Here is a 27,541-nt window from a genome sequence, read left to right as displayed (position 1 = left end):
TTCTTGTTTTCCCATGCTTACTGTTTACTTTGGGCTAGACACAAAATATGATGATAAAAAGGCCTTCCGCAAAATTAGAAACGCACCTCATGAATTCAGTACAAGCATTTATACAGAACTTTGGACGGTCTCTGTTGTAGAACCAACTGAAGCCTCTTTTCCTGTTTCTTCAGCTTCATGTATGATTCCATTGTCCATTACAGGGTTATCTCCACCATTCTCAGCAGCAATTTTTTCCTCCACATGCTCAACCTGGTTGGATATTTCTCTGGCAGGAGAGACTGCCAATAGGCGGCTTACTCCATCAAATAAACTCTTTGATTCTGTAATTAAAGCAGCTCCACCAGGATAGCAGCGACCAAAACAAGTTGCACAATGTGGATAGACAACCTAGAAATGTAGTGTTTCAAAGAAAAGTTTTACAATCACTACAGAGAATTAAGTAAAGCTTGTAAACAAACCCCAGTCTGAGTTCAGACCATACCTCAAGAAACGCCCGGCAGAGAGAGAGGAAAAGTATAGACTCATTCTCTCTAAGCATTTTAGTTGCATTGTACCTTAGTAACGAATCAGAAACAGCTTGTAAACCCTTCAAAAGTTCTTGTGCCAGCAAATGTTTCAAGCTCAATGGGGCACATGGCCGTAATTCATTCATGGCTGCTGAGACACCTGCAATGAACAAGGAAAACACGAATATGAAAGGGAAGTTCTTAAGGGCCAACAGGCAACATATTTTGGTAAGAAAAACAAACCAAACATTGTAAAATTGTAAATCATATACTTCTGATAGATTCGTCTAAAGTAAAGGAATGAAGATGATCTCACACACAGAGCACAAGCCTTATCCCAACTAAATGGGATTGGCAACGTGAATCCTTGCCTTCCAATCGGATCTATGCAGGCCATACTACAAACAAGGGTTAAGTCATGCATATCCATTCTCACCACTTCTCCAAAGGTTTAGGTCTGCCTCTGGCTCTTTGAGTTCTTTCAATCTAGGTTAAGTCATTCATTCGTGCAAGGCCATTAAAGGCCTCCTTTGAACATGATCATTCCACCTTAAACAATTTTCTCGTAGCTTATCATTGATCAGAGCTACTCTAAAACAAAATCTAATATGACCATTCCTCACTTTATCCTTAGCAGTTTTGCCACCCAGGACGCATCCATCTCAACATCCTCATTTCTACAACATTGCGTTTATCTATATGATGCTTCTTCACAGCCCAACACTTTGCAGTTTGCACCATACATCATAGCTGGTCATACAACGATCCTATAAAAATTTCCTTTGAGTTCTAAAGGTATGTGTTGATCATACAAAACCCTGGATGCACATCTCCACTTCATCCGTCCTATTTTAATTCTCTATATCAGCTTCTTTATATTCTTTATTTAGGATTGAGCCAACGTACCTAAAATAATTGCTTTGCAGAATCTCTTTCTCATCAAGTCTTACCACCTCATTATCTATTGGAGCATGCCGATAATTACACGCTAGATATTTCATCTTCATTCTACTTAGTTTAAAACCTTTTGACTCCAAAGTTAATATCCATATGTTTAACTTGACATTAGTCCCCACTTGTATCTCATCTACCAAAACAACATCATCAGCAAAAAGCATACACCCAAAAGCCACATCATAAATGTCTCTAGTTAAATCATCCATGATAAGAGTGCAAATAAATAAGGGTTTAAAACTAATTCTTGATGTAACTCAATTGTAATCAAGAATTCACCGCCTTGGCCCACCCACCGTTCTTACACTTGTCATTGAACAATCGCACATATCTTTAACTATGTTCACATATTTACTTGAAACATTTATCTTCTCCAATATTTGATAGATTTACTCTCTAAGGACTTTATCATAGGCATTTTCTAAGTCAATAAAGACCATATGAAGATCCTTCTTACACTTCTATACCTTTCTGTAAGTTTGCTATTTATAAGGCAAATATAACTCTTGTAATAGATCTTCCTAGCATAAAACCAAATTGGTTCTCCATAATAGTGGTTTTTTATTTCAAATCTCCACTGGATTTTAATTACCCTCTCCCATAATTCCTTAGTATGATTCATCAATTTTATGCCTTTAGAGTTATTGAAGCTTTGAATTTCCCCTTTATCTTTGTAAACTGGTACCACAATGCTTTTGCTCCCATTCATCGAGCATCTTCCTTGTGCTCTGAATCTTATAAAACAACTTGGTCAACCATACTAACCTATAGGTTCTAAACTCTTCCATACTTCTATTGCGATTTCTTCTATACCCTATAATTTGCCTACTTTCATCTTCTTCTTTTTTAATTGCTTCAGAACATTGTAATTCTCAGCATACGTGTACAATAATTGGTGCCAGAAAAGTGTAATCTTCTGAGACACCAATAGTAGAAATATGTTCCTTCAGTGGACTAAATAAATAAACTTCCCATCTTTTCTTGATGTCCTCATCCCAAAGAACAGTATTGATGTAACTAATCCCAGCCCCCTCCAAGAACCAGCCAAAGTTGACCCAGGAACCAAGCCCAACTAGTGCACCAAAGGGCTGGCCGAACCCCTCCCAAGGATGGTCATTTTGACAAATTTTGGGTGTCTTAGGTCTAGATCCCATTGAGTCCAGTGTACTGTCTACACCCTATATCTACTTCTATTTTTTTTTTTTTTAATTATTATTCTGCAAGATATTTGAGTCCTTGTTTAGGTTGGGATCCCACAATTTGAATCCACTTTGATCTCCTTAGTTTTAGGACTCTGAATCTAATGTTAGAATTTGGATTGGAGTTTTCTAGAGTTAGTTAGATTTTCTTTTCTTTTCTTTTCTTTTCTTTTCTTTTTTCCTTTTTTTTTTTTTTTTTTTTTTTTTTCTTTTTTAAATTGTCGAAGTAGTCGAGTTTATTGGATAATCCAGTTAAATTGGCTTTCCAACTTAGAGTCCCTTTCTATTTCTTATTTGAGGCTATAAATAAAGTCCTCCAGCTATGTAATTTCAAGTTGAGTTGAATACAACCTGAGTTTGGCGAAATCCAGGTTGTGGTCTTCTTAGGAGGGGCACAGCATAATCATTAGATCTTTTTCTTCAATTTCCTGCATTGTTCTTCAAGCCCCAACAGCAATTCAACAACCACAGCAGCCATTAACCATCTCTAAGTAAGTGACCATCATCTCCTACCCCATCCCAAGCCTTCCATCTTCTTCCCCCATCATAGAAACCTTCTTTTTTATTTTCTTGAATTTTCGGACTGTACTTGAGACCCGAATTTCAAGGTCAAATCTACACCAGTCAAACTGTTAGATCTGTCAGAAACATTACGAGCCTCATCCCCCCAACCCAAGTGACCTTAGATCCCAATTTGACCCCATTTTGACCGTCCGATTTCAAGCTACAATTAATTTCTTGAATTTTCGTACTTACCATGACTCTGAAAACAAGAAGCTTAATATATTTCAATTGAGTCATCCAAACCCCCCCCCCCCCCAAACTTGGGGAATCATCTTCCTATATTAATACCTACATTCCCTCCACGTTTCAGCCCATTCTAATGAACAGCTATAAACTAAAGCTCTCATCTCAAAAATTTTATCCCAAATCTCCCATGGGTAGGGTTTTCACATATCTTGACCATAGAACATTAATCTAACCTTTCCCTTAGGAAATATTTTCTTCACAACCAATATTTCTCAATTGCCTTCGCCTAAAGGATCCCATATACTAGTTTCTCAAATCCACCCATCCCATATTGGATATTGTTAAAACCCTAATTTTCCTGAATTCCATTCCACAATCCACAAACTAATAATGTTGGTTATAATAACTGAAGTAGGCTTATCCAATGATATATTATTGAATTGCTAGTTGATGAGCAAATTTATGTGTAAAATCTTAGGGCATAAAGCATGCATTTTACACACTTAGAGCAAAGCAACCTTCGCTGTTATGCTGTTTTTGCAGATTTCAGGATTTTTCAGGATATGAAATATACAATTTTACACACCAAGAGGTCCAATTCAAATTCTCAAGGGCGAAAAGGGCCTAGTTTGGAGCATGATGGGCTAGAGATGCGATTACGGGACAACTCCAAGAATATCTTAGAAATAAAGAAGCCAATTTTGATCTATGGCTGAGATTAGTTAGGATTTGTATTTTATGTTATTGTAATTAAAAAAGAAAAAAAAAATATTGGTGTATGTATGAGGCCCACAAGTAGTCAAAGATTAGGATATTTTATTTTTTTTTCATAGATTTTCTAGAATATTTTTATTCTATTAGATTTTATATATTTTCTTAATTATTTTTCTCTCTCTCCCCACTTTCTATTTCTTTTACTTTACTATTTTTTTTTCTTCAATTAACTCACATTGCTTTTCTTAAATATATTTATATTTTTTCCCTCTCTTTCCTCCCTCTTTCTTCTCCACATTTTATAATTCAATATTTATTTATTTATTTCCTTTAATAGCTCCCACTCATTCTTCTCTCTCTCTCTCTAACAAAAAAATTTTCTTTCCTTATTTGTTTTTTTTTCCTTTATTCTTTTTAACTCCTATTTCTCTATTTTATTTCCTTATTTCTACCCATTTATCATCCCCTATAAATTTCCCCTCTCCTCTTAGACTTAGGTTACACTTTTCTTTGTTTTTTAATTTGTTTAGGTTTTTCTAGTTCTATGATTGCTTTGTGGGCTTCTAGTTTTTTTTTTTATTCAATGTTTAGGTTTCATTTTTCTATATAATGTAATGATTATTCAAGTTATTTAGTTCCTTTTATGCAAGTATATTTTCTTTATTTTGATCAATGCAATTTCAATTTCAATTTCGAATTCAAACTTCAAGTTTCAAGTTTCAATTTTCAAGAGGATTCGTTTTTCTCTGGGTCTAGCAATTGTGGATTTGGATCATTCTAGATCTGGTTGTTAGGGTTGGTTGAGATTCAAATCCATTCAAAGTTATTTTTTTTTATTTTTTTTTTTTTGTTATTCAAGATTCAAGGATGCAAGTAAGTAGCTTTCGTCAGTAATCTTCTCTCCCCCCCCCCATTCCTGCTTTTGTCTAACCCTCCATATTCTTAACTTAAATATTTACATTTTAGTATTTATTTATTGTTTTCCTATCCCCTTGGGCCTTTGATCAAAGATGCCTACAGTCGTGCCTCTCTTTGGTTAAGGTTTCCCTTTTTTATTAAGGCTTTGTTATTTACTTTCTGCATTTTCTTTTTCTTTAATATCTGCTCCCCCGATTGGTAGACTGTAAGCTATAGCAAAGGGTCCACGGTCAAAATAATCCTAGTTATACTCCCCTTCCCTCGATCCAGAGCTAACACTCGAATCACTTCCCTTTTATTTGTTTATTTCTTTATTGTTCGCATCTTTTATTCCTGCCTTTATTTATTTATGCATTTTTTTATTAGATGATGAATGGCCAAGCTTATGTCCGTTTTATTTTTATTCTCAATTCGATCGCATTAGATGTGTGTTAACACCACTTATTAGATCTACTAATTTAGTTTAATTAATTGGATAAAAAAATTGAATCTCGCACTCTTGCGTTACCATTAAGAGGTTAAATTCTAAAGTGATATATCTTCCTGAGATAGACCAGTTAGCTACACAATATTGTGCGCTTGCGGTTACTTTTATTTCACGAACACTAGTTAACACAGAAATTGTCTTGGATTGAACCCAATTTTAGGGTTTAATATCAAAATTCCTATATCCTAGAACCTAGGTTACATCAAATACTTTACCATGTACGCTTTTATTACATCTAACATGGTCAAGACTGCATCTTCATGTCCCTCATTTTAGCTATCTTATAAATAACTTTTTACCCTTCCTTAGCAATTAGCTTATTCTATAGACCTTCATATTTCTTCTCCCTTGCTTTTCCAACAATTTTTTAACTTTGCTACTAACAAACTTTATACTTTTTTAAGCCCTCTACGTCCAATCCCTTGTGTTATCTTAAAACAAACTTTTTTTTATTCTTAATGACTACTTGAACCTCATCATCCCACCACCAAATTTCTCTATGAGAAGAGTGTTTTCCTTTCAATTCACCTATTACATCTTTAGCAACCTCAATTAATACAAGTAACCATCTCATTCCATATCGTATTAGTGTCCCCCTTAAACTCCAACTTTCTTTGTTTGACTACTACTTAATAAAAGATCTCAAGCAATCTCCTTTTAGGCTATACCACTTTATCCTAAAATACTCAACCTCAAACTTTTTATGAGTCTATGGAGTGAGCCATATATCCTAAGACCACTAGTACATGTTGTGTAATTAGACTCTCCTGATGTCACCATGCAGTCCTTACATAACCAATCTACCAGAGTGATAAGAACCAACTAATCACTCTAAGAATCAATACGAAAATACAAGAAATAACAAGGATACTAAGAATCAATACGAAAGTACAAGAAATAACAAGGATAGTGCTGGTTTTAATGGTGACAGTCACCCCCAACACCTCACAGTGCCCCTCAGCCTACGGCTGCCCAAAACTCACTCCTATAACATTCGATGCCCTCTCTATTCAATTTCCCCTCTATTTATTACCCCTCAACTAACCCTAATACTCTCTCTCCTCCACGTGGCGTCATCCTAGGGCCCTAACACTACCGGGCCCTCGAAATTCATTTTGTCCTCAAGGTGAAGGAAAATTGAAGCTTAGTCTTCACATGCTTGCCACACAGCCCTGCCAGCTCAGTACCTTTAAAATAAACCTCCTTGGAATCCAATTGATGTAGTGACCACAAAATTCCAAGCAGTATAAAGGAAAGCCTAGAAATCTTCAGCCTACGGCTGCCCAAAACTCACTAGGAGTAACCACTGAAACTGGGTTTTCAGATGAAAACCAATAATGTGAGCATCCATATAGAACACAACAACTTGCTGCACTGAGTTTCACATTAAGATAGGAGTCAAGGATTTTCAACAGACGAGGTGATGTGATCACCCTTATCTTCTTTATAGGTTTGAAATCTGAGTTCCACTCAACCGCCGCAAGTAATGCTCGATTTCCACTTAAGGCAAGACCAGAACCAAATTCAATAATCAGAAGTTGCAAAAGGAATTGCAGAAGACCTTATTTTCACCGAATCAATCAACTATGCCTGCAATACAGCGAAAGACCCCACCAATGCTCAAATTTGCATCGCGTCGGTGGTCGAAATCCACTTGATGTTATGCTACAACAAGTCACGCCTCTGCGCTTGTCATCGGAAGTAGGAAGGAATCGTCGTGGTAGCGCCCCACCGTGGCCTTCTCCGGCAGATGCTCCCTGCCATTCGTAGTGGTTTGGATGCTCGACGCTCAATCATGGGGTTGGAGGTTGAAGAAAGATAAACAAGTAGCCTTCCGGAAATACCTCTGGCACTTAGGCATTGCATTCAAGTTGTCTAATTTTTGGGTCAGGCTTGGGCTGGGCCAATTAATCCATTGTAGAGCCCATCTGCAAGCCTCACTTTCATGTCTCAGATCAAACATCTTCAAATTTTGGGCTTTAGTTGGGTCTTCTAAAGCCCATTCCATCATTCTATTATATTGGAACAAAGTCTATAACCAGCCCAAGGACCTCATGTATTTGACCCACACTTGGATCGGAACCGCCGTTCCATCCCATACCCAATTTTGAACCGTTTCGTCCCAAACAAGAGCTGTGATCAAAACCCTCATGTTCCATTCCTTCTTCTACCTTTTGTTTTTGCCACCGATTATGATTCTTCTTCCGCCACTCGAGCTACAGAAAATCCCAATGACTACGCCTTAGAATTCGCTAGAAAATCTAATCAAATAACAGAATCTCGCAGCCATATCACACAAGGCTTCCACCATTGTTAAATTGGGAACCTGACGACCCCTTGACTGCCGCTTCCTTTCGCAGCCAAGGAGGTTTCGCCAGAGATCGCATCACCCCTCCATTCCTATCAATTGTACCTTCTTCCTCTGCATCATGCCTCACCTCGGCATTTCTTTTAAGAACTTCGTATTTAGTCTTTGCAAGATCGTGCTTCGGTAACCTTCTCTCCTCTAACTCCACTGCAATATTTCCTCTATTTAAAGCTTCATTCTGTCCAATGCCCGCCGGGATCCTAGCCACACCAAATCCTGCGACCAATCCTTTTTGTTCTACAACCTCTTCTGGTATTAGAAGTTCAGTGTTGCGCCCGATTGTCTTCTCATCACCAAAGTCTAGTTGCAAAGCATCCTTGAAGCTCGTCCAAGTAAATCCCATCCAATTCTGGCAATAGATCCAATCGAGTGCCTCTCCTTCCAAATGTTGGATCGCCACCCCCAACCACTGCTCTTCCTCGATCTGGTTCTCCCAGCAGAACAAAAGAACCTCTAGAATCCATCTCTAAATTCTCCTTCACCAGAAAACGAAGGCAGTGCCACCACCTCCCTGGGATCGTGAATGCTCTGATACCAGTTGATAAGAACCTACTAATCACTTTAAGAATCAATACGAAAATACAAGAAATAACAAGGATAGAGCTGGTTTTAATGGTGCCAGTCACCCCCAACACCTCACGGTGCCCCTCAGCTTACAGCTGGCCAAAACTCAGTCCCATAACATTCAATGCCCTCTCTATTCAATTTTTCCTCTATTTATTACCCCTCAACTAACCCTAATACTCTCTCTCCTCCATATGGCGTCATCTTAGGGCCCTATCACTGAGCTTCTAGTTAGGAAGAAATATATTTGGCTACAACGCCAATGGTAAAAGTTTATTTTGTTTGTCTCATGCATCAACAGCTAAGATTATCACCAAAAAAAAAGGGAACTAAAAGGAGAGGATTAAACCAAGGTTCAAGACCTCATCTCATCTTGGTACCTTGAACTAGGCCTGTAAACGGATCGGATTCGGTTCGGATACACCAGTATCCGAATCCGAATCCGATTAGCAAATCCGCTATCCGAATCCGAATCCGAATCCGGCAAAAATTTAGAGAAGGCATCTGAATCCGAATCCGAAACTTTATCGGATATCCGATAAAATATCCGATTATTGATTGATAATTGTCACTTTTTTACATTTTTTATTATAGATTTCTAATTTCCGATTAACGAATATCGCTATCCAAATCCGATTATCATCTATTTTTTTAAAAAAAATGTTAAATACTTTACTCTATCCAGATAAAAATTTATCCGGATATTATCCGATCCGATAAGCAATTATCCGAATCCGGTTGCTTAGCGGACAGATACGGATATTTTTCGGTAATAAAATTTTCGGATACGGATACCCTTAAACGAATACGAATGCAAATTCGGAGGCGGATTTCAGCTATCCATTTACAAGCCTACCTTGAACCAATTAAGATGACCAAGATACCAAAATTTCGGCCAGTATCTCGCCAAAATCTGGTATCATGTTTGCGAGATTTCAATGGTATGTTTCAGTGGGTTTTAGGCATTTGTTGGGCCTGATTCTTCTTTAAAACTTATTTTAAGGCATAAAAAGCATTCATGATTAGTTTGATAAAAAAACAATGCACAACAAGTTTAATTCTGTACTCATGCTTGCTGTACGCTGAAGAATCTGAATGTAGTTTCACATATCTATACGTGTTTGAAGTATGAATTCACATAAGTGACAAGCAATTTTATTTGAAAATAAAATAGAACACTTAACCTGTATTAAATAGGCATAACTTATAACTAAAAAAGTCACACATAAGAACATACATTGAAGTGTCAAATCTCAAACACATATCAAGTGCAATTGTGTAAGAAGAGTCTACATGACAACTTTGATAGGATCATAGGAAATAGGAAACCAAGAAGTTCCTCTAGACTAGTTGAAAACTATTATGCTGGCTTGGATCAACCCCACTGTAAGCCCACTGGAGTTGGCATGCATCATAATGTGATTGTGAAATGAGATATGAATCCCAGATCATAGACTCCAAGAAGAAACAAACATAATATGAAACCACTGACATGTATGTTGCATCATTAATATAACAAAGGTAACCCATCTGAGGATATAGGTCACCAAACTATGACACACTAGTACTGGTACCCACTGATCCACCATCATACAAATCATATGGCGCTGCCAGGAGCATATATAGGTATGGTGGCTAGTGTGTAGCGTAAAAGAACATCTCATCAACAAAATACAATTTAGCATTGCCATATGCCTGTGACTGTGAGTGGGAACCATGGTAAAGAATAGGATATGATGAAGCAGGCATATCTATCCCCATCCCAATCAACTGACCATATGGATTGACATAAAATTCACTTTGCTTCGATGGTGCTACAGATGAACTACTATCATGCCAAAAGATGGCAGATGCCAACGTTTGTTTGGTCAACCCTCTCGCCAATACTCAATCCACTGCAAAGCCACATACGATATCAATGCCCATCATATCAATTTGTCTGCTAGGCTAGAATTGGCCATAGGCGCTCTCAAGTAACCCAATTCCCGTGGATTAGGTGCCTGGGCCTGAGGGGAAAGTCAATCGTGGTCTTCACCTTGTGTTACACATGTGTATTGCAATTCCCCCATGAATTTGATGGGGGTACCATGTATATGGTAGTGGAACCACATAATGCTCTCCAAGTCCATAATCACCACCATCACCTCTACTTGTAGCATCATTTGTATGGGTACCACCACGAATCTGAGTCTGACTAGGAGGTTGAGTCTCATCTAGATCCTATGTCTGACTGGCAAGACAAGCTTGACTGAGACTATACCCCAAAGCCCCTAACGCCACCAACACCACCTGAGAAAATGGACAAATCCTCATCATCCACAGTAGCAACTCCATTTGTACCCTGGGATGGTACAGTTGATGCATCACGTACGTGTATCTCAACCTCTTTAGCCATGAACTCATCCACATCATTACCACCTTGTCAGTCGTTAGCTATAACAGAATCAGGCCTACTTCCAGGCTGATCCAAAAGTTTGCTCACCTTCGCACCTCACCCAGTCCACAATAAGGTCTTCATCTAAGTCCAACTAGAAAATGTGGGCAAGATGCCAAGATCAACCACATTCCTCTTGCCATTGTCCTCTATACCCATGCTATGTGTGCTACATCTTTAGCCTCAAATTATAATGCACATACACTAGGTCAAGATATTGATAATTATGCGAGGTATCAACCTAACTTCCAAGTCCTATTGGCAACAGGAAAAGGCAGTTTTAACCTGGTTTATTTCTATTCAGTTTAGGTTTAATACTTATTTTACTTCATGTATTTATGCCATCACTAAATAGGAGCAGAACAGACCTTTTAGACTAAATAGAGTGTTATAAAACAGTGGCCTACGATTAGAGAAATCATCTCATCGCAGGCTGCCCTTTCTTGGCTTGTGATAACAGCTGTGTTTCCTCTTCTTCTCAGATATTACTATCAAGAAACATCTCTCTTATTGTTAACTTTGATTGGCATTTTCTTCAGCTTGATAACAAGAATGCTTTTCTATAATGCGACCTTTAAGAGGAGGTCTATATAGAGCAACCTCTAGGTCATGTTGCTCGGGGCGAGTATTAACACAGGGTGTGCAAGTTGCATAGAGCTATCTATGGTCTCAAGCAGACTCATGCTTTGAGAAACTTGGTGCTACTTTTAACACTTATGGGTTTGACCAATGTCAAGGGGACAAGGTTGTTGTCATGGTTGTACACGTGGAAGATATAATTATTTCTGGAAATGACAGGGATGGCATTGAAAAGACAAAGACCAAACTCAAACACATCTCCAATCCAAGGACCTAGGTGATATTCACTATTTTCTTGGCATAGAAGTAGTTCATAGCAAGAAACGGATTGGTTTATCCCAACAAAATTACGTCTTGGATCTTCTAACCCACACAGGAATGCTTGCTTCAAAGCTATTGGAATCCCATTGGACCCTCATCAAAAATTTGGAGTTGATGATGGAGAACTGCTGGTTGACGGTCGTCATTACAAAAGCTTAACTAGGAAACTGATCTTGCTATTACAAAACTTAACATCTCTTTTGTTGTTGGAGTTCTGAGTCAATTCATGCAACCCCCTAAAAAGACTAATTGTGATGTTGCTGTTCCTATACTTGGATACCTCAAAGGTGCTCCCGACAAAGGGCTAACTTATCGTCCCAATTAGCATATGGATGTGGTGGCCTTTTCTGATGTAAACTGGGCAGGTTCTACTACAGGGTATTGCACATTTGTCAGAGCGAACTTAGTCACATGGCAAAGTAAAAAGCAAATCGCCATTGACCGGTCCACTTCTGAAGCTGAGTACAGAGCCATGGCCCATACTACCACAGAGCTGATGTGGCTTCAAACACTACTTTGTAAGCTACGGTTTCCAATACCGAAGATGTACTATGACAATCAAGCTACTACTTATGCTACTAGTAATCCAGTGTTCTATGAACGCACCAAACACATAAAGAGGTGGATTCTCATGTTGTTAGAGACTTATAGATGCTGTGATGAAGAAGCTGACTGTCACTCCCTTCATGTCCTCATTTGACTAGTTAGCATATAGGTTTATAAAAGCACTGTCTGCTCCTACATTTCATTCTAACTATACCAAGCTGAGCATGGGTGATTTGTATGCTCCAGCTTAAGGGAGATGATTAAAGTCTCCCGGCGACATATTAAGGGCAAACTTGTCAATTTATTTTCTTTCTGTTTATTAGGTCTAGGATTTCTTATTTAAACTCCTGTCGTATATCTAAGTCTGCCACCAGTTACTAAGGGCAGCAGACTCCTTTTCTTTTTGTGATTCTGTTTGTTGACTTATAAATAAGCTATACAAGTGAATAGAAGAATCAAGTCTAATCACAGGATATTCCCAGAAACACCTAGCAATACCCCCTCTCTTCTTCTTCATGTTCTTCTCTGCTCCTTTGTTGTTGAGCTAGTTACAGGGTCCCAGTTTCTAACAACATCAAACTTTGTCCTTGGATTATCTTATAAGACATCAATGATTGCACATAGGGAAGGTTTTCTCAATGATAAGGTAGAGTTCTAGCCTGATCCAGCTATTTCGAGTTGAAGAATGAAAAATTGTAGTCAATGGCATATCAAATAAAGTTCTCATCCCTAGTAGGCTCACTCGCCACCACTGCCTCCCAATGCCTGATCATATCTGGAAGAAGCTCCAACTTTGGAAGGGTAAGCTTCTGTCCTTTGCCGGTAGAGTAGTTCTCATTTGCTTTGTGCTCCAATCCTCCAATCTCTACTAGTGTGGGATCTTCTCCATTCCCAAGTCTACCATCCATGATATGGAATCCTTATTTTGTGCCTTCCTTTGGAAAGGGAGGGAGGGGAGGCCTCCCATTTCATCCATCCTGTCTATTCGCCAACCATTTGCCACCCAACCTCTGAGGGAGGCCTTGGCATCCGTAGGATCTCTAATGTCAACCTCGCCTGCCTTCTCAAACTCATTTGGAAAATTGCCTCTAAGCAAGATTCCTTTTGGGTTAATTGGGTTCATTCTCACCTACTTCGCTCTGACTCCTTCTGGACTTCTCCCTTTCCCTCCAATCCTTCTTGGGTCTGGAGGAAGCTCCTCTCCCTTCGTCCTCTCGCTCTCACTGCTATCTCTACCATTATCTCCTCTGGCTCTTCCACCTCCTTTTGGCTCGACCGGTGGCATCCGATGGGCATTCTCTACACACTCTTTGGTCCCCGAACTGTGCATGACTCCCGAATCCCTAAAGACACCCCGCTGTCTACTTTCATCACTGATGGCTCCTGGAACCCCACTCCCCTCCCCCTTCTCACACAAGTTTGGGATTCTCTTCCCCCTCTCGCTAGCTCTGCCCACGACCTCACTGTTTGGCTCCCTTCCCCCTCCAAAAACTTTTCCACCTCCTCTACCTGGAACCACTTTCGTGCCCAAAACCCTAAACCCCCCTGGGTTTCCTTGGTTTGGTTCAAAGGTTCCACATCCCTCACCACTCCCTCACCCTTTGGAGAGCTCTCAACCAAGCTCTTCCCACCCAATCTTTCCTCATTAGCCGCCATATCTCAGTCAATCCCAATTGCATCCTTTGCTGGAAAGACTTGGAAAACCCCGAACACCTTTTCTTCTCTTGCCCTTTCTCCAGATCTATCTGGAGAAAAGCCCTTGCTTCCATTTGGCCTCGTTTGAGGCACTCCTATGAGTTTGCACGTAATTGGTCTTGGATGGTGAGAAACTTTTCAGGCTCTTCCATTTGTGATCGAATCTATAAGCTTGTTTTTTGTGCCTCTATTCACCACATTTGGTGGGATTTTAATCTCAGAAGATGGACGTCCAAATCTCGCTATATTGACTTGATTTGGAATGCCATCTATTTGATGTTTTCTCTAGGCTGTTAGCTTTCCCCCATCCCCCTGTTGATGATTCCCCAAGGAACAGACTCATTGTTGTCTCCTGGGGTCTCAGCTCTTCTTTTCGGTCTTCCTCTTAAAGACCTTGTTTCTTTGTTTCCGCTCTTTTAATATAATTATTTATTCATCTAAAAAAAATAAAGTTCTAATCCTATTAATTTTTTGAAATCTCTCACTTCTTCAAATGAAAATTAAAGGACATCAGAATTAAAAAAAAATAACTCTGAATCCTGATAGAAGAAAAGAGAACAAATTAACCAGACTTACCATTAACAAACACTGCAAGAGGTGGATGCTCCATTAAATAAGAAGGTGGAGTCACATCTTCCTGGGTTTCCTCAGGTACACCATTGGATGGGAAGCCAACAGCTGGTAATGGGACCCAACGATGGGAGTCGAGGACTATCTGATAGAGGATAATGGAAATTGTAAAAATTCAAAATTATGAAACAGTCATTGTTTGATTCAGTCATTTAATAAATCAGTATTAATGAGACTGGTGATAACAAAAGCAGTGTTAATAATCACAGACACAAATTAAAAACCACTCAAAAAGGCAAATATGCCGTTATATTTGATGAAATATGTCAACCTAATTGCCCGTTTTTCGGAACTGAATTCAGTTTCAGATGATAAAAAGATCATTTCCCAACAAAATAGGTTTCTAAACCCTGAATTTCCTATAAAATATTACAATACTAAGACTATCAGACCTGGAAATCTTCAACTGCTGTACTCATGTTCTTCGAGAATAAGTTGAGGACCGCACTGTGAAACAGCCAAACAAAGTTAGATAAAATGTAGGAATCCTGGAGGCTGTAGCAAAAAGTGATATTAAATGTTTGTATACCCTTCAAAAAGCGGCGGCAGCAAGCCTCTGAAATCAAGTCCAACCAAACCAAGACCCACAGCACAATACTGTAAAGGAGAAAAGAAAAGAGGGGCATTAGTTTCACTACACATTCCTGGAAGATGTTACAGACACCCTTCTTTTTTTCATCAAGAAATAACCTTCTATCAGTTTCAGATCAAGTATTATTTTGCTGGGATACAATTTATGGGGAAAGAAAACATGTACAGCATCATATGATGACACCAACTGGAGACATTGGCTATAGGAAATATGCCGGGTAGTGTCTTACTTTTGTAGATGGAATCCATGAGTTTCTCTTGGACCCGCATCAGCAACAAGGGACCACCAAATATATAGACTTCCACAATAGATTAATTCAGTATAGCCGACCTTTATTAATTAAACTGTCACGTCATCTGTAAAACCTAGGCATTTTCCTTCATAATTACATACAAGATGGGTTGACCAATTTGACCTAATGGTCAAATCATTCAGCCTGGAACTTGTTGCCAAGACCAGTCAATTAGATACTCCAGGTTTAATAACTAGGTCTCTAGATTGCATACTCCATGAAGGATAATAGGTACAATACAGTGATTACATAGTATTTTTTTAATTTTTTGGGTTTTTCTTTTTTTTTTGGGGGGGGGGGGGGGGGGTTGGTCTAAGAAGTGATTGCATAGTCTGGTAAACCATGAGTTCACCTTTTCATGGATCATCTGAGAAGAAAATATCATACATCACCTAAAGAAGCAAAGGCCAAAGCAAACATTAAGCCACAAAGATATAATGGAGATATTCTCACCATACACTGGTCCAGTATGTTTGATAAAGATCCACCATCAGTAATCTTGGGTAACATGGTCTTTAAAGTTCTAAGATGTGAGGCAATTTGATGCATGGCCCAACTATAAAGAAGTCCACCATCATAGTTTTCTTCACTTCCAGATTTATCATCAGAAAATAAAGCTCTGTATTGGTTAACTGCATTTAAGAGATGTGTCCGACGACAGTCCACCATTCCTTTCAAGTATTCGTAGACATTTCTCTGGTCCAAGTCATCGAGAATTCCAGCAAGCCATGCTTCTCTGCATCTCAAAAACTGTTCCCAATGCAAAGAACCTTGTCATAAAAGAAGCAACACACTAAGAGTTTTTTCTTTTTCTTTTTCTTTTTCTTTTTTTAAATTCATCAGCATGAGGAACATCAAAAATCATCAGCAGTGGCTAAAACTTAATTAATTTGACTATCCTGTATATCCAGTAAAAATTATAAACCGAAACCAAAACATGCAAACCTATCACGGATATGTCATACCTGAAGTCGCAGTTCTGACTCACTGAATACTCCTATCCGCCGTAAATACCCGATAATACGAAGACATTCTGGCAACTGCAAATTTTTCAAGCAAGTTTACCAATAAATGTCATTTTCCAAAGCTAAACGTATCTAGAGCAATGGACTCTGCTGGAAAACATATCCTGCCCCCCTTTCGAAGAACTTATCAATAAATGCATACTAAGTTATAATAGAAAAAAGTAGTTTTCTACTTTTCCTACATCCATATATTCTTTTATCCAGGTCTGCCAAAGATACCTCAATATTTGATCGAAGTTTTTGCAGAAGCTGTGAAAGAAGAGATTGGGTTGTCTGCCTAACTTCTGCTGCTAATGCTTGAACAACAGGAATCCTGAAAAAGGAGGGGAAAACATAGAACGAAAGACAAGATGAAAAGAAGCCACTGTGAGCTACTATAACGAGTTTACAGTCATTCATAGTTCATTTTAAATTATAAATAAACAAAAAGATAAAGTGAACTCACTTTGGATGCATTGTTGACACTTTGCAAACAAAGGCTTCTAAGTCAAGAGCTTCATCATAATTTCCATTTCTTACACACCTGTTGGAAGGAAATCAGAGGCAATTCTAAGCAATGGTCCTAAAGAAAAATATGGAGTATCATACTATAATACAGAGATTGGAGCAAAAATATTTTTTACCAAGAAAAGAAAGATCACTAAGTTACTGTGATGTCAATCAACCAATCATTCAATGAAACAAAAGGTGCACTATTCAGATTCTCACCTAAAAAGATCTCCGACTGAAGCTGTTTTGTTGCTAATGTGGGGCAAATTTTCTTTTTCACACTTAAACATTAGCATTGATTAAGATGCTAGAACTAGGAGTTGCCAGTTATTATTTGGGTGAATTAGGAATTCCCAATTTAATCTTACCAAACTATCCGTGTCAGGTGTAACAGGACAAGGATGTCATAGAGGCAGTTTTTCTTAATCCTCCAAATTATCCGTTGTTTTCTTTTTGGAGCTTGAATTTTGATAATGGGTAGCTATCCAATTGTCAAAAAATACCAACTTATGGTTTATACAGCAAGCAACCTGATGAATCCAGCCCCCAGCCAGAGCCAAGAAAGGGGCCCAAGCCCATTTGGAAGTTGGGCAAAACCAAAGGGGGCCGAATTCTATCCAGGGGTAGAATGGTCATTTTCCTACCCCTGGATCGAGCTATATCAGTTTGGAATATTAGTAGTAGAGTAATTTTGGTATTTGTTTGTTAGTGTGATAGAGTTGTTATATTAGAAAGTCCAGTTTTAGTAAGTAATTTGATTCCTATTTAGTAGGGAATTCATTAGTTGAGTCCTAAATAGGTAAGTCTTAGTTACTTGGGAACCACGTTTCAATGTTTGAGTCTACTTGGGTTAAGTAGCTATAAATAGCCTAGTTTTATTGTAATTTTTCAGATTGATTGATTCAATGAAATTATGACTTGAAGAAAGACTTGGTATAGTCGTGGGATCCCTGGAAGGGTGACCTGCGGCTGGAGTAGAGCCATTGTTTCTGCGATTCTAGTTCTTCTTGTTCTCCTTCAAACAACAGCAGTAGCTGTGTTCAAGTTTTCGAAGTAAGTTACAACCTCAAACACCTTCCAAACCTATCACAAATAACCCCCCCATTTCCTTTCCAACCCCAGCCGCTTCCCTAGCACCCGCAGACCTTTCCCTTCTCCATATACCCTCTTTATGATCGCCCAAGCCTTGGGACTTCATCCCTACTCTTAGCTTCATCAAAGCAGCTCTATTCCCCTAGGTTCTGAGAGACCTGCAATTAAACTTCTTCCTTGGGACTTGCAGAATTTTCAGAATTTCCAGAAATCTGAATTTTCTTAATTTTCCCCAGTTAGATCCTCATCTAATTGAGGAATAACACTAGGAGACAGTTCTGACCTGCAGAACCAGCAAGCCTAGCCCCTCTTCTCACCCTAGCTGAAACCCTAATTTGCCCTAAAACCCTAGCTGAAACACCTAGAAGCCCTAATCGGTGCTGGTCCTTATTAAGGAGGATCATGGATATCCAACCCTAAACCCTGGGTTGCACCACAACCGGTACGAACATGTCCTCTTAAAGCATTCTTAAATATGAATTTCTCACTGTCATGTTGGTCATACATCAAAAATTCTCTTTTGGTCTTTTTCTATTTCGGATGAATTTACATGAGCACATTCTTTCATTGCTAACTGTTTTTATCTTACAGGCTTAAAAAATAAAAAAAATTCACATATGGAATATAGACAATCTACTTCCAACTCTTGATTTTTCTTTCTCTTTTTTCGTCTGTAATTCATAGCTTATAATATGTATCTGTTGGCAAATCCATTTAAGCCTAATCCGAGCATCCAACTATTTACCCAGGGTTTAAAATATTGGTGTCAACTGTCATATTGTATTGAACAATATGAATCATATTGGTTGATACCAATATGATACACGCCAGTACGTAACCAATAACTATCAATACCAATGACATCTTACCATAATAGTTTGCGGGTTCATTGACAGGTACTGGTAAGTATTGGCTATAGCTCAAAATATCTCAGAGCATAACAATACATATTGATACCATCAATACATTCTATAACACCTATAAACTTTCTACTGGGGAAAAAAAGAAAGAAAACAAAAGGCCAAAACTCAACTCAGCTCCTGTTTCCACAGACAAACAAAGGAAAATCCCGATTAGGAATCAAAATCTTGCATTTACTCTTGGGTTTTCACACTTGGGGACTGGTAAATAATCACACGGTGCCACAACATCATCTGATACCCCTCATGGCTATAAACTATTACAACATATAAGAGACCTCTTTTATAATGGTTTCAGTTTAAGCACCTCTTTGGTTACATATTGTTCTCAATTTCAGTGTTTATGCATGAGACTTGTAATATATTTATCCCAAAGTGTATTTCCATGTGTCTAGACCAGTTTGACTTTTGTTTGTACTTTGTAGTTCAATATGTATCTCCAATATGATACTATATTAAATCATCCGACCAATCTGACCTCAAGATTGATACTTTGAACCTTGGTTCTACCACATAAAAGACTCAACTCTTTATTTATTTATTTCTTTACTTATTTGGGTTAAAACATTGGACTTTTAGACATGTACTGGAACAGCACTGACTATCATACACAAGTTAATATAGATCATTAATCATCATAGACTTTCTTAGTCATTCCAGAAGATCAATGAAGAGTGCCCTACAGTAAAGATTTTACAGAAACTAAGGCCTATCGGGAAATCTATAACATGCTAGCCTGTTACTGAGTGAAGACATGGTTAAAAATTATATAACCAAATACATACGTGTCCATAAGCTGGGGAATTTCAAGCAAGTCTAGCAAAGTACTATGATTGGCTAGCAACATTTGATTCAGCTTTCTCTTCTCCAAGATATTCTGTGCCGAGTCAATGAACTCAGTGCAACCTGATGTGAGCTTTGGAATATCAGTTATCTGCAAAAATAGACCACAAAGAAATTCAGTTTCCAAAGTCTGCTAGGCTAGAATCATATAATATTAGGAAAAATTAGTGGATACACAATCATATGAATAAATGCATACTGCTTCAGAAAATGGTTACGTATCAACTTTACAACTTATATGCAAACAATCCCTAAGTTACTAACATTAAAAAAAAGTTCATATTCAAGGTTTGCTCAATCCCTTATACAACATCATCTTTGGAAGAAAGGAAGAAGAAATTTGTGAAATACATAATTTAGCCTAGAGGAATGCTAAGTCCAAATATAGGATTGATAGGAACAACAGGGCGACTTAAAGGAGAGTGATCAAAAAAGACAGGGATCGCATTAGGTTAAAAATAATGACTTTAAATAATGCTCAATGGTGAGAGAGGATTCAAATAGCCGAGTAATGTAGTACCATATTTGATTGATCAAAACAGTAGCAAAATAGGACCTTTCACAGGGAATCAAGTTCAGATTGATAAACTTAAGATGAAACAGAATTTAGATGTGAAAGAGGGCTGAAACTAGAGTGGTATTATAAGGATAATAGAGTAACAAAATACGGGCTGAATAGATCTTTAAAACAGGGGCAGAACTATGATGAAGAAATTGAAAAGACGATATGAGGGAATTGAAAATAACAATGTAACACCCAGGCTTCACACCGCTAGGTGGATCGATGGATTGAACAGCAACCTACCTTGATCAAACACAAGGATTCTCCATAGAAAAGGAATGCTACAAAGCAATTTGATTTCAATTGATGAGTTGTGTCTTCACCTCTTACATAAATCTCTTTATATTGCATTATAAAGAGACATAGACATTAATGGTAACATCCAACCACTAGCTAACACCACCTATCTATTAATAACTCAACTACTATCTAACTTTTAACAAAGGAAAACTCCTTTGACAATAAGTTCTTTTATTTTCAAAGCACAACCCCTTTTATTAACTTTTCAAGAACTAAACTTGAACTTAGGTCTAGACCATGAATATGTGGGCTAACTTTAACCCATTAAAACAGCTTTAGCCCATGAAAGTCATGGGCTGATTTGAGTGATAGCTTTAGACCTTTGATGAGCCTGACCCAATGGGCTTCTTCTTTCTTAAATATGTCTTCAATTCTGCATCAACTCCCCCCGGCTTGAAAACATTCATCTCCGACGAATGGATGAATGATATGTAATGCTCATACTAATCAAGATCAAGTTTCTCGAGATTTTCAATATGAATCCAAGTGCTATCATGTAGTGGACGATTCTTCCATTTGAACTCGCCCTTGCCTTGCTTTAAACATTTGGTAATAGGTGTCATGACTGCACTGAAGTTCCGAATAACTCTCCTGTAAGACGATGCAAGTTGATGGAAATTATGAGATTCAATGATTGTCCTTGGGTTAGGCCAGTCAATGATGCTTTTTATCTTCTTTGGATCAACTTCAACGGTTCAACCCCCTGTGTCATAACCCTTATGAAGGAGCTAGATGCACTCGTCAGACCAAAAAGCATGACTTTCCATTTAAATAGTCCATCCTTAGTTTTGAAGACAGTCTTCCATTCATCTCTAGGCCTAATACGGATCTGATGATAACCACTTCTGAGGCCCAATTTAGAAAAGATCTTAGCCCCGGACATCATTTCGAACATGGCATCAAGCTGCAGTATAGGAAACCTATACTCGACTGTAATTTTATTGATTGCTCGACTGCCCACACACTTACGCCATGAGCCGTCCTTCTTTAGATAGAGTAATGTCGGTACAACACATGGACTTAAGCTCTCTTGAATGAATCCTTTATGTAGTGACTCACCCATCAGTCGTTTGAATTCATTGAGCTCAACCAGGCTCAGGTGATAGGCCAGTAGGTTTGGTAACACCGAACCTGATACCAAATCAATGGCATGCAGAATATTGCGCATAAAAGATAGCTCATTAAGCAACTCATCAGGAACCATCTCAAGAAAATCATAAAGTAACTCTTTGATAAGTGGAGGGAATGTCACCTTAGGTTGAGGGGTAACTTCTTTTGTAACAAAAGCCAATACCAGCCTTGTGTCATGGTTAGTGTGAATGAACTCCTGGTGTTCAAGCTTTACCATTTGAGAGCCACCAACATGCTTATTGAATGTAGGTTGTTCTCCAGTGAATAACTCCGTATGTGCTCTTCGAGGGTTGGTAGCACAATTGGAATCCTTTGAGGTCCTCTCCCTGTATTCATCCGGGTAGGAAAGTTGGCTATAAAGTGAGTTGGCTGGGATTCTTCACCAAGTGGAGGGTGTGGAGGGTGTGGAGCATGAGTAGAGGGCAAGAATTCTAGCCTCCATTGCTAAGAACCTCTCTTCCACTTGCTTGTGGCTTGCAGTGATCTAGTTGCTCAATTGTTGCAACATCCCCATCATTGTTGCCATAAGGTCAGTATCCAATCCAGAAGTTTCACTCCCTGTCATGGCTCTGATACCAAATAATGTAGTACTGTGTTTGATTGATCAAAACAGTAGCCAAATAGGACCTTTCACAAGGAATCAAGTTCAGATTTGATAAACTTAAGATGAAATAGAATTTAGATGTAAAAGATGGTTGAAACTAGCGTGGTATTGTAAAGATAATAGACTAACAAAATACGGGTTGAATAGATCTTCAAAACAGGGGCAGAACCATGATGAAGAAATTAAAAGGACAATATGAAGGAAGTGAGAATAACAATGTAATACCCGGGCTTCACACCGCAAGGTGGATCGATTGGATCGAACAGCAACCTACCTTGATCAAACACAAGGATTCTCCAAAGAGAAGGAATGCTGCAAAGCAATTTGATTTCAATTGATGAGTTGTATCTTCACCGCTTACTAAATCTCTTTATATAGCATTTTAAAGAGACATAAACATTAGCGGTAACATCCAACCACTAGCTAACACCACCTATCTATTAATAACTCAACTACTACCTAACTCTTGACAAAGGAAAACTCCTTTGACAATGAGTTCTTTATTTTCAAAGCACAACCCCTATTATTGACTTTTCAAGAACTAGACTTGAACTTAGGTCTAGACCATGAATATGTGGGCTAACTTTAACCCACTAAAACAACCTTAGCCCATGAAAGTCATGGGCTGATTTGGGTGATAGCTTTAGACCTTTGATGGGCTTGATCCAATGGGCTTCTTCTTTCTTAAATATGTCTTCAATTATGCATCACCGAGATAAGGCTCACGTGAGCTTAGACGAGCTAACTTCAAAATAATATGCATTATCTTCCTTTTTATTATTTCAGAAGATGAGAAGATACAACCTGCATTAACTTTAATCAAAAATAGAGTATATGATGTATTGATTTTATTTTTTTAACAGGAGCTTTTTTTTTTTTTTTGGGGGGGGGGAGTTTTACATATATATGCCTAGTAAGGTTTGAACCCACACCCCTCCACTGAGAGATGAGATTCTTAACTGTCCTACTAACCCTCCAGTGGCAATGATAGATTTAGTCACACAAAGATGGATGATGATTACATAATGAAAATTGAAAAAGAGATACTGCCAAGTGACTATTTTAGATATATGGGGTCTATTATACATAAATAAGGTGAATAGATGATGATGTTTTTAGAAAGGTGCACCCAGCATACTGTTCGACTGGAATAGACAGCAACCAGCACTTGTTCAAAGCTTAAAGGAAAGTTATATAGGGCTGTTGTCCAATGTGCTATACTGTACAAGGCAGAATGTAGGGAAGCTAAAGCTTTGTACCATAGAGACAAGGATGTTAAGATGGATGTCTTGAAAACATTAGGAAGGAAAAAATGAGGAAAGAACATATTAGAGTTGATGTGGGCATGCCACCTCAATCCGTTGAACAAGGCCATACCACTCAAACGACTATTTCTAGCTTATCAAGCATCAGAACTACTTCTAAACTAGCTCTAATATGACCACTCCTTACTTTATCCTTCCTAGTTTTGCCACGTATCCATCTCAGTATCATCATTTATGTTATACTAAGTTTATTTATATGATGCTTCTTACAGAGCCTTGTGCACCATACATTACAGCCGTAAACGATATTCCTATAAAATCCAATCTAATTTGTAATTCCTCTAAAACATGTTTAAGGCATCGTTTGTTTGCAAAAGTCAGGTGGAGAAAAAGGGGTGGGAAAAATAAACATGTTGAACCCATATGTGGTGGGATGGGAGAATAGGAAAGGTAAGGAAAGGATTTTGTGAAAAAGTTTCAAACATGGGTCCCACTTTTGTTGTATCCCTCATTTTTTCACAAAGTCCCACTAAATATGTGGAACTTTGATAAGGGATGGAGTGGGAAAAGTAACATGCCACATCAACAATCAAGCTTTTAAGCTTGTCTGCCCACTTTTTCACCCCCATTAAACCAAACAAGTCATACTTTGGGATTTCATGCAGAAGTTTACTTTTTCCACCCCGCTTCAAATTCAGCAAACAAATGATGCCTAAGGCATCACCATAACAAGGAAATTCCCATTACTCATATGTCCTTGCAAAAACAAGGCAAGAGTAGGTACATTAAGACCCTCCCTAGATACTACAATAGTGAGAACTTTATAGACAAGGCTTGCTCGTAACACCAAAAACCAGAACATCTCCAAATAACCAGAACATTTAAGGAGGTTACTTTTCACTCACATGAGTAAACAAGAGTTAAGTTTTGAATATACAACCAAGAAGCTAGCATATACATTTCCTCATCCACTGACCTAATCACTGCAACTTAACTATTTCCACCAAACGTTGCTTACACTTTACTATACATGGGCACACCACCTTGAATGTAGAAATGAAGCAAGACAGAAGAACACCATGGAAACTAGGACCAGCACTAGACTAGATCAGCTCAAGCCAACCAAGATTGACCTATGAGTGCAACTTATTGTTGCACCAAGGCTTGCTTGCTCTTCACTATACACGAAAGAAGACATTTTTTATGTAGAATCAAAGACTGTACAGAAGAAGACCATGGAACCAGGATCAAATTGGAACAGCACTGGACAGGCGAGATAAAGCCACCCAATCAGCACAGCTGGTCTTCTAGAAGGGCCAACAAAGACCAAAACACTGTTCATCTGAACGGTTCACAGCCCCATATTTGACACTTCAGTGAGAATACTCTCTGAAGATTTATGGGACCCAACATCAGATTACAGGTAGACTTTATTCTTAGGAGACTAGGAGTTCAGATTAGTTTCTATTTTTATGGTTGCAGCCCCTTTAGTAGACTCTACAGTAGTAGTTTCTAGTTTCATGTTTGCTGATCTATAAATCTCAATTTCTTACTTCAGTAGAGCTTCTATTTAGTTCCTATGTATTTGCTGAGGAGATCTGTCCCTCAATGGAGTAGTTTATATTTTTGTAAGCTTAGGCTGACTACTACCTACTAATAGGCCCCTTTCACCACAGTGAATAAGACTTCTAAGGAATTCAAATTTGCAAGCCATGCTGCAGTTTCTAGTAGAGTAATCCATGTTCAGTAGCTGAAAAAGCTGCAGGTGAGAGACCAGGCTGAGATATCCCATCCCCTACCCCTTCTTTCTGATCTTCTCTTCTTCCCATATCTTTTCCCCACGGTGCTTGATCCTCCATGCTGCTTCTACTGTTTGTGTCTGTAACAATTAACTAAGAACTCAAACTGAAGATTAGAACAGATCAGCAGTTGATCCCAAAAGTAGCTATTGTTGCCACCCATCAATCAAAAGCTGTTGCTATTCCTGCAATTTAGTCATGCTGCTGCTATTCCTGCAATTTAGTCATGCTGCAACAACTCGTGAATATCCTAACTCAGCAACCATTGATCAGAAGGGTTAAATTTTAAAGGGCTGATCCTTATCAAGGTTACTTACAATCGATCAGTAGTTGATGTCTTAATACCCACCGGTTTGCAAGATCTCATCAAACCCTCCAATTCTGATTTGCTTCTATTTTGGTTTTGTGCCTGAGTTTTCCTACTGAATTACTAGAGCTTGAACAAAAGATTGAGACTGTTACCCTGGGTTTACAGTCTTACATTAATTTTATTTGAGTTTCCCTCATCTAGTGACCTAATTAAGTTCAAGAAGAATCATCCGTTTCATCATTTTGCTTTGATAACATATCCAGCTGAAGATACTGATTCTCTCCATACGAGGTTTATGGATTGTCCAACTGTTCCTTATTTAACTACAAAGAAACAGTATGCTAATACGGAAACACAAATAAGTGAGACCACAAATGATTTTTCCTCCAGAAATGGTCAAGCTTACTATAAGGCATGTTACACCAACAGAAGCTAAATATTCGGCAAATAAACCGAAGTAACAAATCTCTAGAAATGTCAGAAATTTTGTAATGTAGATCTAAATTTTGTAATGTAGATCTAGAATTGTTGATGTATCCTAGAACCATCTCTAGCACTTCCCTCCATATCTGTTGAAGGTGTTGGTTGGAGGCTGTAAACATGAAAACAGCATATCCCCAAACCAAGGTTATCCACCGAAGGTTGAAACAATTCAACAACAGTATGAAGAGAAGAAATCATAAAAGTATTGTCAACGTGATTTGCTCCAATTCTGGATAAGACTCAGCAGTGATCTCATAACAAGTTAGAAGCAGGAAGCGAGTGAATCAAAGACAATACCAGCGATTCAAGATGTTTGTCAACTGCCGTAACCTCCTCTTTAATTAAGAGCAATGCATCGGCAGCAGCAATGAAGGCACGATAATTCCCAACCGCCACCTCTTGCATTTGCCGACGGATACGCTCGGCATCAACCCGGAGAAGCTCCGGTTCCTGAAATCAGTAGAAATAACGATCTTCGTAATTCATACACATTTCCCTTGAAATTAACGAAACATAAACTGATTGTCAACAAGAGTTACCTTGTGAAGACGATCAAGTGTAAACGAGAGGAGTTCTGAAACGTAGGGCTGCTGAGAGACGGAAGCAAGGGGAAGGAGACCTGCAACCATCGTTGCCTCCTCTGAAGTCTCCGAATCCATGGACACAAGCCGATTCAAACTCAGAGAATGGCAATTCTGAGTGCAACACAAGTAATTGGAATCTGGTAAGAACTGCTTGCCTTTGGGTTTTGAACTATGAACTATTTCAGATCCTTCTGCATTTTGTGTTTTTTTTTTTTTTTTTTTTTTTTTCGGGCAGACTATTTTAGATCCAGAGTGAGGCAACTGAAGAATGATCTAATTCTGCCACACATTTACGTTATAATTACATTTTATTGTGGTTAAGCAATCAACAAATATTTAATATGGGAAAATTGCTGTTATCCCTGAACAATTAGAATATTACAAATTGATCCCTTCTATCATTAAGATTTCTTATTGAATCCTATAGTTTATATAGGTTTACTCTCACTCCCCATTGCTAATAGGTTTTTTATTTACTCTTACTCTCTGTTGTGGCAAGGAAGGTGCTCTCCTTACCGAGTAGGACTGATTGATCTATTTCGGTACCTTGATTACTAAGGATATGTAACTTGGATTCTCTTC

The 27,541-nt window shown here is 38.4% G+C and overlaps 1 protein-coding gene across 1 annotated transcript; it reads right to left on the bottom strand.

The window, feature by feature from the left end:
• Positions 1–27,181, bottom strand: LOC149011777 (conserved oligomeric Golgi complex component-related / COG complex component-like protein). The gene is made up of 12 exons (XM_089160317.1): positions 26,915–27,181; positions 26,673–26,825; positions 19,864–20,012; positions 17,023–17,100; positions 16,797–16,890; positions 16,518–16,592; positions 16,006–16,302; positions 15,198–15,265; positions 15,061–15,115; positions 14,615–14,753; positions 485–669; positions 1–390 (listed from the first exon to the last, which is right to left on the bottom strand). The coding sequence occupies exons 1-12, from the start codon at positions 27,032–27,034 to the stop codon at positions 109–111; spliced, it is 1,695 nt and encodes a 564-aa protein (XP_089016443.1). The 5' UTR covers positions 27,035–27,181; the 3' UTR covers positions 1–108.
• Positions 27,182–27,541: the final 360 nt, after the last annotated feature.

Source organism: Hakea prostrata, chromosome 7 (genome assembly GCF_041222555.1).
Source record: "Hakea prostrata isolate BN-2017 chromosome 7, UWA_Hpros_2, whole genome shotgun sequence".
Classification (NCBI taxonomy): Eukaryota; Viridiplantae; Streptophyta; class Magnoliopsida; order Proteales; family Proteaceae; genus Hakea; species Hakea prostrata.
The sequence above is the reverse complement of the archived record's forward strand: the minus strand, read 5'-3'. Positions and strand labels throughout refer to the sequence as shown.

Coding starts and splice junctions, on each gene's coding strand:
- LOC149011777 (XM_089160317.1), bottom strand. CDS start 27,034: ATGGATTCGGAGACTTCAGAGGAGGCAACGATGGTTGCAGGTCTCCTT. Junction 20,013..26,672: donor ACAAACATCTTGAATCGCTG/GTATTGTCTTTG, acceptor CTATTTTTGCAG/ATAACTGATATTCCAAAGCT. Junction 15,266..16,005: donor ACATACTGGACCAGTGTATG/GTGAGAATATCT, acceptor TCTCCTTTACAG/TATTGTGCTGTGGGTCTTGG.